The sequence below is a fragment of the Saccopteryx bilineata genome, chromosome 5 (assembly GCF_036850765.1).
Source record: "Saccopteryx bilineata isolate mSacBil1 chromosome 5, mSacBil1_pri_phased_curated, whole genome shotgun sequence".
NCBI classification, from domain to species: Eukaryota; Metazoa; Chordata; class Mammalia; order Chiroptera; family Emballonuridae; genus Saccopteryx; species Saccopteryx bilineata.
In genome coordinates, this window is record NC_089494.1 from 10,229,716 (window position 1) to 10,246,524 (window position 16,809).

The 16,809-nt window shown below is 41.4% G+C and overlaps 1 protein-coding gene and 1 pseudogene across 2 annotated transcripts in view; both read left to right on the forward strand.

The window, feature by feature from the left end:
• Positions 1 to 13,309, forward strand: part of SPHKAP (SPHK1 interactor, AKAP domain containing) — a 125,066-nt gene extending 111,757 nt beyond the window's left edge. The window contains exons 10-13 of one of the 2 annotated variants that reach the window (XM_066280176.1): positions 132 to 218; positions 3,720 to 3,772; positions 3,870 to 4,054; positions 11,090 to 13,309. In XM_066280176.1, the coding sequence (XP_066136273.1) occupies positions 132 to 218; positions 3,720 to 3,772; positions 3,870 to 4,054; positions 11,090 to 11,233 (469 nt within the window). In that variant the 3' untranslated portion in view covers positions 11,234 to 13,309. The remainder of the gene's footprint in view (positions 1 to 131; positions 219 to 3,719; positions 3,773 to 3,869; positions 4,055 to 11,089) is intronic. The other variant, XM_066280177.1, reaches the window with a different exon arrangement.
• Positions 916 to 1,046, forward strand: LOC136307000 (U2 spliceosomal RNA; annotated as a pseudogene).
• Positions 13,310 to 16,809: the final 3,500 nt, after the last annotated feature.

Below are 16,809 nucleotides of genomic sequence, written 5' to 3' on the forward strand. Positions count from 1 at the left end.
GAATCCTAGACACCAAGAAGTATTCTCCCGGGGACTGCAGGAAGGACCCCTAGGATCAGTAGATTATCCGTGTCGGCGGTGTGGCCAGGTGGTGGAGACTGGCATTAATATGTAAACTTTTGCTTTATCAGCAATGGCAACAGTAGTGCCACTAGCAGTCTTGGCATTATGGACCTGGACAGTTATCAGGAAAGCATGCCATCTTCTCCCATGATTAAGTAAGTAGCCACGAAGATGCAGTGATTGTGAGACCGCCAACCCAATTCCATCTGGCAACCCATTGTGATCACTCAGGTTGTGCCCCACCACCGATGTCATGATGTCTGTACTGCTGTGGTTCCCAGGCATGTGTGGTTCTATGTCACTGGAGCAAGAACTCAAGCCTAGAATAGCCCTAGCCTACCATCACCTCCTTTCTGGATTTCAAATCTGCCCCCTATGATATAATCATCTCAGATAAAGCTCACCCATATAACTAGAAATATATATTATTTTACCTAACTGAACACAGAAAAGCAAAAATCTATTTAAATTTTGCCATGCCAACCAATACAGATTATTGTTCAATACAGTATACTGCGATGGCTTTCCCTTTACTTGTAGACACCTGGGATTATCACTACTAAGTGTGCCGAACACCCAGCGGTGCCGTGATAGAGATGTGTCCTCCCCACCCAGTAGCTCTGCCCCTCCTCCGTGAGGGGGTTTCAGAGAACAAGGGGAAGAAGCACGCAGGGAAGCACAATATGTATGACTAGACGATGGGGAGAGGAACAAGAGGTCAGGACTACATCTAGAAGTTGTGATGCTTCTGGAAAATTAAATGAATTGCAATCTATTTTTTTGACCATGATGACTTAGCTCAGTGGTTCTCAAACTTTTTGAAGTCGGGGCACATTTAAAATCCTACAAATAATCGCTTCTTGGCCTTTTGGCTAAAATCAAGTGTAGTATCTGTTGTTATCAGCTTAAAATCCTACAAATAAGTGTAGGTGCACTATATACAATTTTCTGAGAAATATGTTATAATAATTAAGTCAACTATTAAAGAAAAAAATATAAAGTTCAAGCATGCTTTTATGGTAGTTAAATGAAAAAATATGACAAAATTAAATTTATTCTGACATTAAAAAACATTTTTATGTTACATTTTTTGAGTTATGCTTTCTAGAATTCATAAAAAAAAGAGGGGTTAAAAAATAAAAAAAATGACAAAATGTTATCTTTTTATATATATAGATACATTCTTAGTAAGATTTAGTAAATTTGGCAGGTCCCGGCATGATGTGTTAAGTTTTTTCATTCTTGTGTTTATGAGAAACATGAGCCTGATGTGTCCTAGCAATTTGTTCAATGTTTGGGCATATATTTGAAAGGAAAACTCTCATTTCTTTGTCAATACATTGAAGAATTCCTCTGTTTTTACTCTTAATTGTGTTGAGTACAAAAAAACCCCACCATAAATATCATCTTAACTTTACACCAAACAAAGGATAGAAAAAACTTGCCTCTAGTCTTTCCGGGGAACATGGTGGGTAGTGTAAACAATCCAGCACCACAGCTTAACAGCCTTTTGCAACCTAATCAGGCAAGTGAGGTGGGGAGTTGGACAAACTGTCAGCTTACAGCCAATTCCCCACACCTCTGTCCCCCCAAAATCTAAACTCCAAAAACCCTGTTGGTTTTTTGGTCCCCAACAGGCACATATTTCTCTGGAATACCATAGGGCGCACCTGGAAATCTTCTAGGGCACACCAGGGCACCCTGGCACACACTTTGAGAACCACTGACTTAGCTTATTATTTGGATATTTCTGAAAGTTCAGGGGGGAAAAAGTAAAATAAAATAATAGGACTAATTGCTCTCTAACCTATTTCCTCAATGACTTTCAATAGCAAAAGCATTTTTGCTCTATGACATAATCAAGTATCCCATGTGTGGGTGTGCTCCCCAGAAACTGAAGATGGCAATGCATCCTTTCTTGTCCCATAAATAGAGATGAACACGCATATTATCTTGGGTTTGATTTGTTTTGTTTTTTAAAAGGAGAACCAAAAAACAAAACAAATGAAAACAGTACTTTGGAATGGCTTTATTTTCAAGAGACATTTGTTTAACTCCTTTTTCCATCTTTCTCCATGGTATGAGCCCACAGCTCCACAGACTAGATGAATTCAGGTAAAACCAAGACCAACACCATCCAGAGAAGCATTGCACAGCTCTGTAAGAGCAGCAACTGTACCTAGCAGATGTCATTTTACTTAATGTCACTCACATAGCGATCTAGAAGAAAATCTAGACCTTTAGGTGATTGGCCACCCTTCTATATAATTGTTAAGTGTGTGTTTAAGAACAATTAAGGCTCTCTCAACATTAGGAATAGAATGGAATTTGTCAGCCAGATCTTAGCAGTGACAGGCAATATAAGAGAGAGTTTTCTCTCATAAAAAGACAGGTTTAAGTACACTTGTACTTTAATTTTTAGATAAGACAAAAATATAAGACAACCACAGGCTTCCCCAAAAGGTCACTTCCTTTTAACTGTTGGGCCATATAGTCCCATTCTGGAAGCATTTTCTGAGTATACCCACCATCTTCAAGGCTCACTACTAAGTGCTCACTATGCAAAACCACCTCGAATGTTGAACATCTACTTGTCTGATGAAATACACACTTCAGGCATGACTCTCCTATTCTAAACCACCTCCAGCTTACTACCTTCTTCAGATAAAAAGAAGTTAGTAGAGTTAGTAGAATGTCAACTCATTGAAATATTTTATTGTACAATTTAATTTCTGAAGCTTATTGATTGATTGTCTTTTCCCTTCTTGAAATACATATCCATGTAGGAAAATAATATTTTCCTAAGCTAAAATGCAACTTTATGTTGGTATCATAGTGTAGAAAAAAACATGGCACTAAGATAGAAACATATGATCCTTTAAATCAGGGCTAGTCAACCTTTTCATACCTACCGCCACTTTTGTATCTCTGTTAGTAGTAAAATTTTCTAACCGCCCACCGGTTCTACAGTAATGGTGATTTATAAAGTAGGGAAGGAACTTTACTTTATAAAATTTATAAAGCAGAGTTACAGCAAGTTAAAGCATATAATAATAATTACTTACCAAGTACTTTATGTCAGATTTTTGCTAAGTTTGGCAGAATAAATCTTTATAAAACAACTTACTATAGTTAAATCTATCCTTTTATTTATACTTTGGTTGCTTTGCTACTGCCCACCATGAAAGCTAGAATGCCCACTAGTGGGCAGTAGGGACCCAGGTTGACTACCACTGCTTTAAATGATGGTGAAGTATGGAAGAAGGATAAGTTCCCCCGATCAGAACTAGTTAAAGGATAAGTCCCCCCCCCCAATCAGAACTAGTTAACCTACTCTCTCCTGGATGGTCCAAGCCTCTGGGTGTTAATAGAGAGAAGCTTGAGCAAGATGCCTCTCTGAGTCTTCCACATTAATTATCCCCACTGACACCATGCAGTGCCTCTGGCCTTTTTGTTGTCTAGGGAAAGGGTATTGATTGAAGACCCAGTAGCCCTACATAAGAGCCATGTGGCTATTTTTCTAGCATCTATGGAAACAGTGAACGTAGAATGAAACTTCAGAAGTTTTGAGATCAGTAAAACCATCACCTCATCTTCCATTTACAGCTTACTCTTCCTAAACATTACCAACCATATACTGTTGTTTTCTCCCAAAGTGAACTAGTAGAAGAAAAGGAGATTCTTAGAGGACAGTCAGAACACAGAGAGGGTAAGCCACATTCCCATCCTTTTGACACACAATTGGCCCGCGGTCCGCGCTCTCCCTGCAGAAGGTGTAGTAAGGTGGTGTGGTTGTCTGTGTTCAGGATGCGTCCCCGGAGCCCTGGCGGAAACTGCCGCCCGCCAGGGCAGCCTGCTGGTGATCAACTTCGACCTGGAGCCGGAGTGTCCCGACGCTGAGCTTCGAGCCACTCTGCAGTGGATCGCTGCCTCTGAACTCGGGATCCCTACCATCTACTTTAAGAAATCTCAGGAAGACAGAATTGAAAAGGTATTGGGTTCCATGTTTGGATATCACTGATATATTTTTGCCGAGAAAATAAGTGTTCCACCAGTATTACCAAGGGAAACATTAAATGATGATGCTATTTATTCCATTTAGCATCAGGGTTTTACTTCCAAGTCACGTAATTTGAAGAACAAAATCTTCTCCTTCTTAAATTGGGAAGGGGGTGGGGCACAGGAGGGAATTAAGATTCTCTAGCACAGTGGCTTCTCTATAAATGAGCACTGTTTGCTCTCTGGGACAGAACTGCTTAAATAAAGCAAAACCTTAAGCACAATATTGACTTTCTTAAGTCAGTAGCGCATTTAGAGACCTCATTCTGATTGTTTTTTATTAACCAGGTGGCTAAGTGGTGTGGAGGAGCTTGGAGAAGGTTAGAGAGGCATCTCTGTTCAGTTTAGAAGGGTCTTTTTCCTACTATCAGTTGACTATTGAACACCATTCAGAAATAGATACCTTTAGTCCTTAGTTGTGAGAATTCTGAATTTCTTTGAATGAATTAATTTAGCCATCATGTCTCCCTTATGGTGTTTCCAACTTATTTATTTAGTTAGTTAGTTGTATTTTTCTGAGTGAGAAGTGGGGAGGCAGACAGACAAACTCCCACATGTGCCTGACCAGGATCCACCCGGCATACCCACCAGGGGGCAATGCTCTGCCCATCTGGGGCGTTGCTCCATTGCAACTGGAGCCATTCTAGCACCTGAAGCAGAGGCCATGGAGCCATCCTCAGTGCCCAGGCAAGCTTTGCTCCAATGGACCCCTGGCTTTGGGAGGGAAAGAGAGAGACAAAGAGGAAGGAGAGGGGTGTTGGAGAAGCAGATGGGTGCTTCTCCTGTGTGCTCTGGCTGGAAATTGAACCTGGGACATCTACACGCTGGGCTGATGCTCTACTGCTGAGCCAACTGGCCAGGGATGATGTTTCCAACTTATTAAGCCTCCTGCCTTGTGAAAAGGGAGGCAGAAGTTATGGGACACAGGATGTCACGAATGAACATTGAAGCGGCTTGTTCTTCCCACTGTTGACCTTAGAGTTTGGGGAGCACCCAGAGTGAGCTTAAAACTAATCCCAGCCCTATTTGAACTCAAAAGGCAAATTCCAAACATTCTGGGCACCCAGTGTACTATGACTTCTCTCTGATAAAGGATGCCTTCACTTTCGAATTTCCTCTTTAATTGTTTTGTCCATTGATTAAAATGCTGAGTCTACTTAAAAGTCATACATTCAGAATATTCATTCAACATTCATTGAGCATGTACAACACACCAGGCACTGTTCTAGGTTCCGGGGATACAGAGAACAATAGACACAATATTTTCTACCCTCTTGGTGTTTATGTTCTAGTTCAAGGGAGATCCAAGGTAGGGAGAACATAAACCAAGAGCAATCTTGGGCTGTGAAGGAAACATTCTGAACAAGGCAGATAAGAAACACACAGAAATAGTAAATTTTACACTGAGGCTACGAGCCAAATGTACCGAATCCCCTGGCACATTTATTTATAATTTTTATTTCTAGGTCCTTCTAGGATTGGGGCCCCAAAATATACATTCTTAACAACTTCTTTCAAGGGCAGTGATTCTGATGAGTGCCAGAGTTTGAAACTGGCTTCCACAGGAAATAACCTGAAGGAGAGGCAGAATTTGAAGTATATGCTTTTAAATATGCTAAATTCCAGGGCAACAGTTGCTGAGAATCCTCATACCTGAGGATCTAAAACAGTTTGTAAATTTAATTCACAATGACCTTGACATCAGTTCAGTTTAATGCACTTTGTCTGAGACAAGAAAGAATCATGAAAGCAAATGGTTTTTAAAAAATGACACCAATGGCTAACTAATCATTCTCCTTTCTGGGTCCAGAGCATCATTGACTCCCGACTTTTTTCTTCTGTTTAAATCTGATGAGTCTCCATGAGCTAGCGTGGGCTGGTGACTAGCCTCACATTAACCAGGTTCCTCTCTTCACTTTTAATCCTGCTTTGAGAATCATTTTCTTTTCTTGGAAGCAGTGCACAGGACAGAGGAAAGAGAGGAAGCATGTATGCTTACCTTCCTAAGAAAGTGGGGGTCAGAAAAGAAGTCGTCTCACCTCTAGTCTCTTACTTCGTTCTGCATGCAAAGCGGGGGAAGGAGAATATCGGGAAAGTGTTGATGATATTGACTGGTAACCTGACCTTTGCAAAAACACTGCCCTGAACATCTCAGTTTTAAAGAAATATGTATCAAAGGAAGGAAAAATACAGAAGAATTAGATGCTGCCTTTGTCAGCTTGGGTGACTATAATAAAATACTCCCCGCCAGGTGGCTTAGACAACAGACTGTATTTCTCACAGAACAATGTGCCAGCAGATTTAGTTGTGATGAAGACCCTCTTCCCAGCTGTGTCCTCCCACAGCAGAGAGAGAAGGCTCAGGAGTCCCTTCCTCATCATATACGGGCATGAATCCTACCATGGCAGTCACATCCTTAAGACCTTATTAAACCTATTTATGTCCCAAAGTCCCCACCTCCTAATACTGTCACACAGAGGGGTAGGGCTTCAACGTAGGAATTTGGGGGGCGTGAGATACATTCAGTGCATAATAGATATTAAGTGTCTTTGCTTATAAACCTAAGAAATGTTCTCGATCTGAATTCTTCAGCCATGGTTCTCAGACTCAGTATGTGCTAGAATCATGCGGGAGCTTTAATAGTCCTCGGTGCTCTGACCAATTAAATCAGAATCTCCTGTTGGGATGAAACCCAGGCATCAGGGTTTGGCCAACATTCCTGGTGGTTCTAGGGTGCAGTCAAGGCTGAAAACCACAGCCTTACAGGTCATAAGTGCAGGGACAAGGTAAAGACCAGCTCACTTGTGCTTTATGAGGCGGAATTCTGCCTCGCAGCAAAAGAAAGTCGCTGCTTTCAGAAATCTGTGTGGAAAAAAAAAAGCCCACATAGTTTGCAACAGCTCCCATAGATCACACCGTATGACTTGGTAAACAATCTAATTTAGTAGATTAGAGAATATAAGAGCCACCTGCCACGTGAATACTTTTCCTCCAATGCATCTCCCGATGATTTACCATCACAGGACACACATTCTTCTGGTTTCCTAAGCCAAAACATTTGCTCAAGGAAACGCCAGCTGTGACATAGACAAAGGGAACTTAATTTTACTGACTCCAAAATGGCAGGAAAAGAACAATTTTGACTTTCTTTTTCCAATTAATTGTAAAGAGAAAAACCCCCAGAAGAACCCAGATGCCTGACTTATAAAAGCTGATTCGTGAAATGACCAGGGTAGTAACATCAACAGGCACAATATCAGACCAGCTGCTCTTTAGAATATGGATTTACAAGGCTAGGGTCATGAGCTGGAAATGTCTTTTTCTGGCTTCTTCACACATAAAAAAAGCTGCATTTTTATCTCGAAGGTTTTGTTAAGGAAGGGAGAAGAGAAAACTAAGATGTTCCTTCATCAGCCGCAGAGATGTCTCAAAGTCTCGGAGTCGGGGGTTTAGTTATCACTGCCTCCGAGCAGGGTGTTCCTAGTGCATTCAGTGGGACCAGATCATTTTTAAAAGCTGTATTATTGGAATAACGATCGGGATTTAGAAATCATAAGGCAGATTCTAGCCTTGTGACTATTCCACAAATTAGTGGCACAGTGGCCTCGCTGGTGGGTCATTCTGACAACTTTGGGTCAGTCAGTGACGTCCTATAGCTGTCACCACGTTGGGAGAGCCTCCGTCAGCCAGTCCCAAAGGGATGGAAGGAAGCTGACATTGGGTTACCAGAAAGGTCTGCAGCCCAGAGCCTGCTGGGATAGGTTTCAAAACTGTTATCTGCCCTAGAGCTTTGATTCTCTTTTAGAGCAGTAACTCAGAATATAAAAGTTGGGAACAAAATGGTGGTCCAGTGAACCAGGATTTACAAAAAGAAAATAGAAAGAAGCTAAGGCTAATTTTATATTTCTGTGTACTTTAGATAGACTGCATCTGTATGAGTCATGTTTATGGAGAGGAGACACTCTCAAGGGATCTGTCTGGCCTAAGGCCACTGGTGACCTTTAAGGATGATCTTGAGGAGAAGTCAACAACCTGTGGGCCTGTCAGTGAGATTCCAGAAACTTGATGGTCGTGCCTTCTGCACCAAGAACACCTCCTTTCTAGACTTCCAGCAAGGGCTAGAAAAGTCTGATTAATTAAATCATGTAAAGACATCTTAGCATTTCTCCCTTTTTCTCTGATATCTCCCGATTTTACTTTTTCCGATAGAAAACATGCCTCGGATCACTCATACACATCCGGATATAAGTAACAACTCACAAAATTATTTTTATCCACCTCCATAACTTGCTCATAGCCGCTGGGAATGTTCCCCTATTGAGGGGATTTGCATTTCAAGCAAAGCCTTAACCTAAAGGATTAAGCTTTCTGAAATTGCAAGAATAGGACAGACAGGAAGCTAGGCAAAATCATGAGGCCTCCTGGACAAGAAAGCCTCTCTGGAGTCGTATCACTGAGGCAAGGGGAGTTGATGGACCTCACCTTCCATTACTCCACTGCTTGTAATAAGCACTCAAGAGAGGTCCTGGGTGTCCACCCCCACCATGTCACTCTCAGTCACTGGGTCAGAGTAAGCCTGCCCCATGTCCAGCTTTGGTTTGGCTCCTTGACCATTACGATTGCCCCAACTGAAGCTCTGTTCAGCCTTTGACTAGATCCACAGCCTCCAACCATTTCTGATGAGCATCCTTTCAAGAGAAGATTATTGAGTTAACAGCCCCAAGATATGCATGTTCATTTTTAATTATATCTGTTCAAATATGTTACATAAAACTCAAGAATAACTACTTAGACAAGGTTATCTGTAATGATTATAGATGTCACTCCATATTCCAAATAGTATTCTTGATCATTTTGAATGTACCTGACTTACATTTGAACATTCATTCCATCTGTCACTCAGCAAATATTTATTGAGTGTCTATTAAATGTATGCACAAGATGCTGAAGGATAGCTAAGATGCTATTCTTCTCTGGGAGGTTACTGTCTATAATATCGTTGCCACTAGCCTCCCATCTGTCTCCCTTTTTATATCACCTTAAAACTCTTTGAGATAATGTTTATGTTTTCATGCATTACAAGTTAAGTATTTTATTTTTCAGCCTAGAAAACTGTTTTATTCTGATTGAGTCAACTCAAGACAAGCGAGTACAATAAAGCACTGATTCCTATAACTGTGCAAATAGTTGGTGCTATCACAGCTGCGAGAAGAAACATAATTTAATAGTAGCTCTTTAGAAAATGACTTCTCGGTAATTGAGACGAATTAACAAATTCAAGTTGGAAAGAAGAAAAAAGACAGATTAAAAATTAGCATTTAATCTCCTGGCTGATCTTAAACATCTGAGCAAACACAAAAGAGCAGAGTAAAACATCCTAGAAGGAAACTTGGAAAAAAGAGTAACTAAACCACCCCCCTCATCTTCTGAATGGGTCTTCCTTCTTCATAAAACTAGCAAATCACCAGCCAACCTTTTCTCCCAATGCTCCAAATACCAATGCCACATTCTCCTACCACCAAAATGCAGCCAGGTGTTGGAGGACAAATATACATAGTACTGGACAAATCCACTGCCCTGGCCGAAGGCACAGTGGATCGAGTGTCACCTAGGCAACAGATCAAGTCTGAGGTTGCTGGTTGGAGTCCTGGTCAGGCACATATGAGAAGCAACCAAATGGCACAGGAAATGGAACAATGAGTTGATGCTTCTTTCTCTCTCCCCCTTCCTCTTTTTCTCAATAATAATAATAATAATAATAATAATAATTGGATTGGAGTGTTAGAAAACTATGCATCACACCTTTTCCTCTCTCAGGCCCTCCATTTTTTCACCTGGTAATTCTTACTGCATAAGGTTGTTGACAGAATTAAATGAGATTACATGCATGAAAGTACTTCTTGTAGGTTTGGGCTCCCAATAATTGTTACTTTTTTAAAGTATGTTAATAAGGAGTTTGAGAAGTCTTCAGGCTGGGTTTTCCATCTCCAAGTATCGTAAAGGGAATGATCTATAAGAATGTCCCTGTCTTCCCACGTTGCAACTCACAGTTTATCTGCAGTCAGAAACTTTCTAAATTGTGGTCAACTGAAGCTAGTAGCAATAATAGGTGATAAATCTTGGGTGTTTTCTCAATCTTTCTTTTTCCTGTTACAATGGAAAGGCAGCCTCTCTTAGTGCTTGATGGTAGTGGAGAGCAGTGGTCCCCAGCCCCCGGACTGCGGAACGGTACTGATCCATGGGCCATTTGGTACTGGTCCGCAGAGAAAGAATAAATAACTTACATTATTTGTTTTATGTATATTTAAGTCTGAACGATGTTTTATTTTTAAAAAATGACCAGATTCCCTCTGTTACATCTGTCTAAGACTCACACTTGATGCTTGTCTCGGTCATGTGATACATTTATCCGTCCCACCCTAAAGGCTGGTCCATGAAAATATTTTCTGACATTAAACCGGTCCGTGGCCCAAAAAAGGTTGGGGACCACTGGTGGAGAGGACTTCCAATGATGAAATGAGGAAGCAGTAGGAACCCAACGCACAAGTTTGGCACTTGATTTATTTGGCCTAAATGTCTACATCCATTGAGAGATGATCTGTGACACCAATGGGAGGATTTGGAGCCATGCTATACAGTCCTATCCAAGAAAGTCTACTCCAGAGAAAATCAGACCAGAGGAAACTGTTTAAACACGGAAGAGACTCTTGAGAGAAGAACTCCTTCTAATTTCCCTCAATGAATAGCAACTGCTGGGAGGAAAATTCCAGCTCAGTTGAAAGAACTCTCCAATGAGCTAAACTGTCTAGTAAAAAAAAATAGACTGACTTGGAAAATAGTATCATGTCACCAGAGATACAAAAATAAAATTAGTCAGGAGAGCCATTGGCTTTGGGAGAGTGGTAGAATGAGATGACTTTGAGGATCCTCTGTGACAGGTGAGTTCTAACCTAGGGCTTTGCTTTAGTTTCTAGATGTCGTGCGGCTGGTTCATCGGAAGTCCTGGAAGGTGGGGGATATCTTCCATGCCGTGGTTCAGTACTGCAAGCTGCGTGAGGAGCAGAAAGGCGGGACCCCGAGTCTCTTCGACTGGCTGCTGGAACTGGGATAAGGCAGCTGTGCCCTGTACGGTATTCCTTTCCTGTATTGCAGCTTTGATTTGCTCTAAATGCCCTACACTTCCTCAAACATTGCATCACATTAGCAGAGCTATAATAAAATCTGCTGTCCCAGGCTACTGCCCATGGAATAAATCTGAGGACAAGCAAAATATAGACCTGTACAAATCCATTCCACCTGTGGGTGAGTTCAAGAGTTTGTATGAGAGGGGCTGGGGAAACAGAAACTTTACTGGGCCTCAAATCAAAAGCTTATAATGAGGCCCAAACTCTAAGAAAGCTGCTGTTGCATATTTTTAATATTATACAATGTATAATGTCTCTAATTTTGTGAATCAACTGAAAACAAAGTCACTGATCAAAATAATTTTCTAAACTATGCCGTAACCTTTATGTTACTTTTTGAGCAGATTACAGGGCGATCAATTCAAGTGAACACTTAAAATATTGATGGGAAATTTCTAGAACTTCAATATAAAAATTTTTCATTTTAAGACCAATATCAGGCCCTGGCCAGTTAGCTCAGTAGTAGAGTGCTGGCCCAGCATGTGGATGTCTTTGGTTCAATTCCCAGTCAGGGTACACAGGAGAAGTGACCATTTGCTTCTCCTCCTCTTCCCCTCCCCCTTCTCTCTCTCTTCCCCTCCCACAACCATGGCTCAGTTGGTTTGAGCGCATCATCCAGGCACTGAGGATGACTCTGTGGAGCCTCCACCTCAGGGAACTAAGAATAGCTCAGTTGCGAGCATGGCCCCAGATGGGCAGAGCATCAGTTCCAAACAAGTGTTGCGAGGTGTATCCCGGTGAGGGTGCATGCAGGAGTCTGTTTCTCTATCTCCCCTCTTCTCACTTAAATAAGTAGTAAAAAAAAAAAAAGACCAATATTAGTGGGTATTAACAGAAATGTAAGAGTATCCTTATTGTCTTCTACTGAAGTGATTTCATTTATTTTCTGTAACCCACCCACTGATAAATATTATACACCTCCCCAACAATATCTGGATTCCTAACTAACCAGAAAACGGTTGGTGTTCAGCTGAGAGGGAGAACAAAGATTGTCTTGTTTCCATCTCTATTTGTGGGCTGAAGTGGTTGCACAATTCTTATCCTAAGAGCAAGCTTTCTGGAAAAAAATAAAAAATAAAAAAAAGGTCTTTTGTGATAAAATCGGCTTGTGTGTTAAATTATATAAAATGTACACTGCCATTGTATTTCTATTGTAAATGATGAAGAAATTATCTTCAGTAGTATCTGGAGGTATCTTAGAGAGCCATAGAACCTGAAGAGGTGTGGTCCTAAGCCGCACACTGAGGCTTGTTCTCAGTGGGCTCATTATAAATGTGTCGGTAGCCACATGGCAGACCCGCTCTTCAGATGACATGCATACTGACAGTTGCAGGATTTGACATACCAGTTAGGATCATAGACTCTTCTGGATTCAAAGATATTGGCATTTAATTTGGAGAAAAGAATACCTTGTTACCTTTTGGTATTTTAATAACAGATTTAGTCTTTTGGAAAATGAAGGTATCTAACTTCTCCCTAAATAACTCTGCTTTCCTTTCAACTAAATGAGCTACACGGGCTTTTATTTTCTTGATCAAAGAAGGTGTTTATTAAAGATTTCCTGAAGGACTATGCTTTTACAGTATTTTTAGAGATTATGAAGTGATTTTAAATAGGAACAAGGCCCACACCAGCAATGCTGGTCCTGTGTGTCATCCATACGTTGAAATGTCAAGAAAGCTTCCTTGTAAGACACATTGCCCATCCCACCTCCTACCCCCGGAATTCATCGCCATACTCATTAAGCATTTAGTATATAAATAGTCCAAATTTAGGTTATTCATGTAACCTAATCAAATGTCAAACTTTAAAATGTATCCATCATCTCCAGCTGAAGATTCTTTGTGCTGTTAAATAATCAAAAAGGATCTATTTATTTTTAAACAAACCCCGGGGCATCGTGTACGCTTTTGTTGTGCTCTTATGAATGTTTACTTATCCTACAAAGCACAAACATTGGACTGTAACCATGTGATGAAGTTATGTATGTTGTACTTACTGTTGCAAACTAATCAATAAATCTCTGTGGCCAAATGGTTGATCCTTTTTCTCTCTGAGAGCTTAAGTGCCTGAGTAGAAATCAGTCGCCACAGTGTGATTGGGTGAAGATCAACACACATCCCTCAGACAGGCTTCACAGTCACGCTGTCAGTTTTGGAATGAGCAGATGTTGTCTACAGCCATACCACCTTGAAAGCCCCGGTCTCCTCTGAGCTCAGAGTAAGCAGATGTTCTCTGATTAAATCTTTTAGGGTCAGTAACGCTTGTGTAAATCAGCGTTGCTCAGCCTTGGTACTGTTGACACTTGGGCTGGGTAATTCTTTGTTGCGGAGGGTTGTCCTGCATGTTGCAGGATGTTTCACAGCACCCCTGGCCAGTAGCTGTCAGTAACCACTTTCTCCCAGTGAGGACAACCAAACCTGTCCCCCAGTATTCCCAAAGGTCCCCTGGGAAATGAAACAGCCACTGGTTGAGGACCACAGGTATATAAATAATGCATTGGAGGGGCCGAGCTTGAGGCTCTAGGAGGCATTAGGGGAGGGGAGGAGGGGCCTATCGCCCTCATCTGGAGAATCCCACCAGGAACCTGAAAACTGGACTTTGTCCCCTCAGCGTTTCCCAAGGCCCATGGACTGTGGCCTTTACTATAAGTCAGAAGGACAGGAGACAAAGGCACAAGACAAACAGTAGTCTCCAGGCCTGGGGATAAACTAACCTAGACTCAAGTAAGCTAGAGGTAAACTCGCCATCCTTAGAGGATGATGGACCAATGCTTTCTGAATTCAGAAAATAAATTACTAGAATTTATGCAGATACGACATTGAGACTTCCAGGCACTTTATTCAATGAGAAGAAGATGTGAATATGCTTACATAAAGAAACATTCTCAAGTCAGCCAGAGAGTAATGTCAAATAAAAACAAACCTGGGCATTAACAAAGAGAGACTTTATTTGTGTGTGTGTGTGTTTTGGGTTTTTTTGTTTTGTATTTTTTTGTATTTTTCTGAAGCTAGAAACGGGTAGACAGACAGACTCCAGCATACGCCCGACCGGGATCCACCCGGCACGCCCACCAGGGGGCGACGCTCTGCCCCTCTGGGGCGTCGCTCTGTCGTGACCAGAGCCACTCTAGCACCTGGGGCAGAGGCCAAGGAGCCATCCCCAGCGCCCGGGCCATCTTTGCTCCAATGGAGCCTCGGCTGTGGGAGGGGAAGAGAGAGACAGAGAGGAAGGAGAGGGGGAGGGGTGGAGAAGCAGATGGGTGCTTCTCCTATGTGCCCTGGCCGGGAATCGAACCCGGGACTTCTGCACGCCAGGCCAACGCTCTACCACTGAGCCAACCAGCCAGGGCAAGGAGAGACTTTATTTGAAAGCATCACTGCAGGAACAGTAAAAGGACTGTTGCAATGGCAAGAATGTTCCAGTTGTGAGATCTGCAAATGTCTCAAAAGTTAGACACAAAGGGATTTATTTTATAAAGAGGAATAAACAAGACCAGAAAGAACCAAGTGTGGAGGGTGAGGTGGACAAGATATAGCAGTGGGAGGTAGCTGAGGGACAGCCAGCCTATTCTCAGGAAGGGCTCCTTCAGAAGGGGCTGTAGGCTAGATCAGGCTGGGGATGGGTCCAAGTTCAAAGACCTGGAGAACAAACTTGGAGATACTACACTACCTGATATCAAAGTAGACTACTAGGCTATAGTAATCAAAATAGTATGGTACTGACATGAAAGCAGACACATAGATCAATGGAAAAGGATAGAGAGCCCAGAAATAAACCCATGCTTATATACAGTAAACTAATATACAACAAAAAGGCAAGAATATACAATGCAGTAAGGACAGACTATTGAATAATAATGTTGGGAAAACCGAACATATACTATCAAAAAAAAAAAGAGAAGAAGAACAAGGAGGAAGGAAGGAAGGAGGGAAGGAGGGAGGGAGGGAGGGAGGGAGGGAGGGAAGAAGGAAGGAAGGAAGGAAGGAAGGAAGGAAGGAAGGAAGGAAGGAAGGAAGGAAGGAAAAGAAACTAGACCACTATCTTACACTATATACAAGAATAGTCTCAAAATGGATTAAACACTTAAATGTAGACCCCAAAACATAAAACTCCTGGAAGTAAACATAGGCAGTAAACTCTCTAAAATGTCTCTTAGTAATATATATATCCTTGAACAAGATAAACAAAGGAAAAAACAAACAAACAAATGGGCCTTCAGTAATCTAAAAAGTTTTTGCACAGCTAAGGAAACCACCAACATCATGAAAAGACAGTCTCCCAAAAGGGAAATGTTCACCAATGATACATCTGATAGGGGGTTAATATCCAAAATTTATAAAGAACTTATAAAACTCAACACCAAAAAAAACCCCAAACAATTCAATTTGAAAATAGGCAAAGGACGTGAATAGACATTTCTCCAAAGAGAACATACAGATGGCCAATAGATATATGAAAAAAAAAGGTCATTGTCACTAGTCATCTGAAAAATGCAAATTAAAACCACAATGAGGTATTATCTTACACATCAGAATGGCTATCATCACTAAATCAACAAACAAGTGTTGTTGAGGATGTGGAGAAAAAGAGCCCTCGTGCACTTTTGGTAAGATTGGAAATTGTTGCAGCTGCTAGGGACAATTATATGGAGATTCCTCAAAAAGTAAAATATAAAACTACCTCATGACCCAGCAAATCCACTTTGGGTATCTATCCAAAGAAATCCAAAATACCAATCAGAAAAGATATATGCAACCTTATGTTCATTGCAGTGACATGAAGGAAGCAACCTAAGTCAATAAATTGTCTATTTAAAAAGTGATGGTACATATGATATATACAATGGAATATTGACGATAAAAAAGAATGAAAGCTTACTATTTGTGGCTGCATGTATGGACCTAGAAGGTATGACACTAAGTGAAATAAATCAGACAGAGAAAGACAAACACTGTATGATTTCACTTATATGTGGAGTCTAAAGAATAAAATAAACAAAACAGAAACAGACTCATAGATACAGAGAATGGACTGACATTTGCCAAATAGGAGGTGCTTTGGGGGTGGGTGGAAGAGGTGAAGAGATTGGCAGTAATAGTCACAGGGATGTAAAGTACAGCACAGGGACTAAGCCAATAATACTGTAGTAACAATGTATAGTGCCAGATGGAAACTAGAACTATCGAGGGATCACTTTCTAAATTATCTAAATGCCTAACTGCCGAGACCAGCTCAGCCGTGGGTGTGCACGAAAGGAAGGCGCTGCAGGACTCAAGAAAAATCACACACAACACAACATATGGAAAAGATGGGCACAGGGGACTCCCAGCCTCTAGGACTGAGAGCCCAGATCTCTGCAGCCTCATCGTAGTTATTGGTCTCTTTGCTCATCAAGCAAATTAGCAGAGCCTGGGTCAATCAAATTAGTCTACAGTGGATTCAAGTGCAGAGAAAGGTGACCAACTGACACCCCCCAGGCATGTAGGAAAATGGCTGTAGG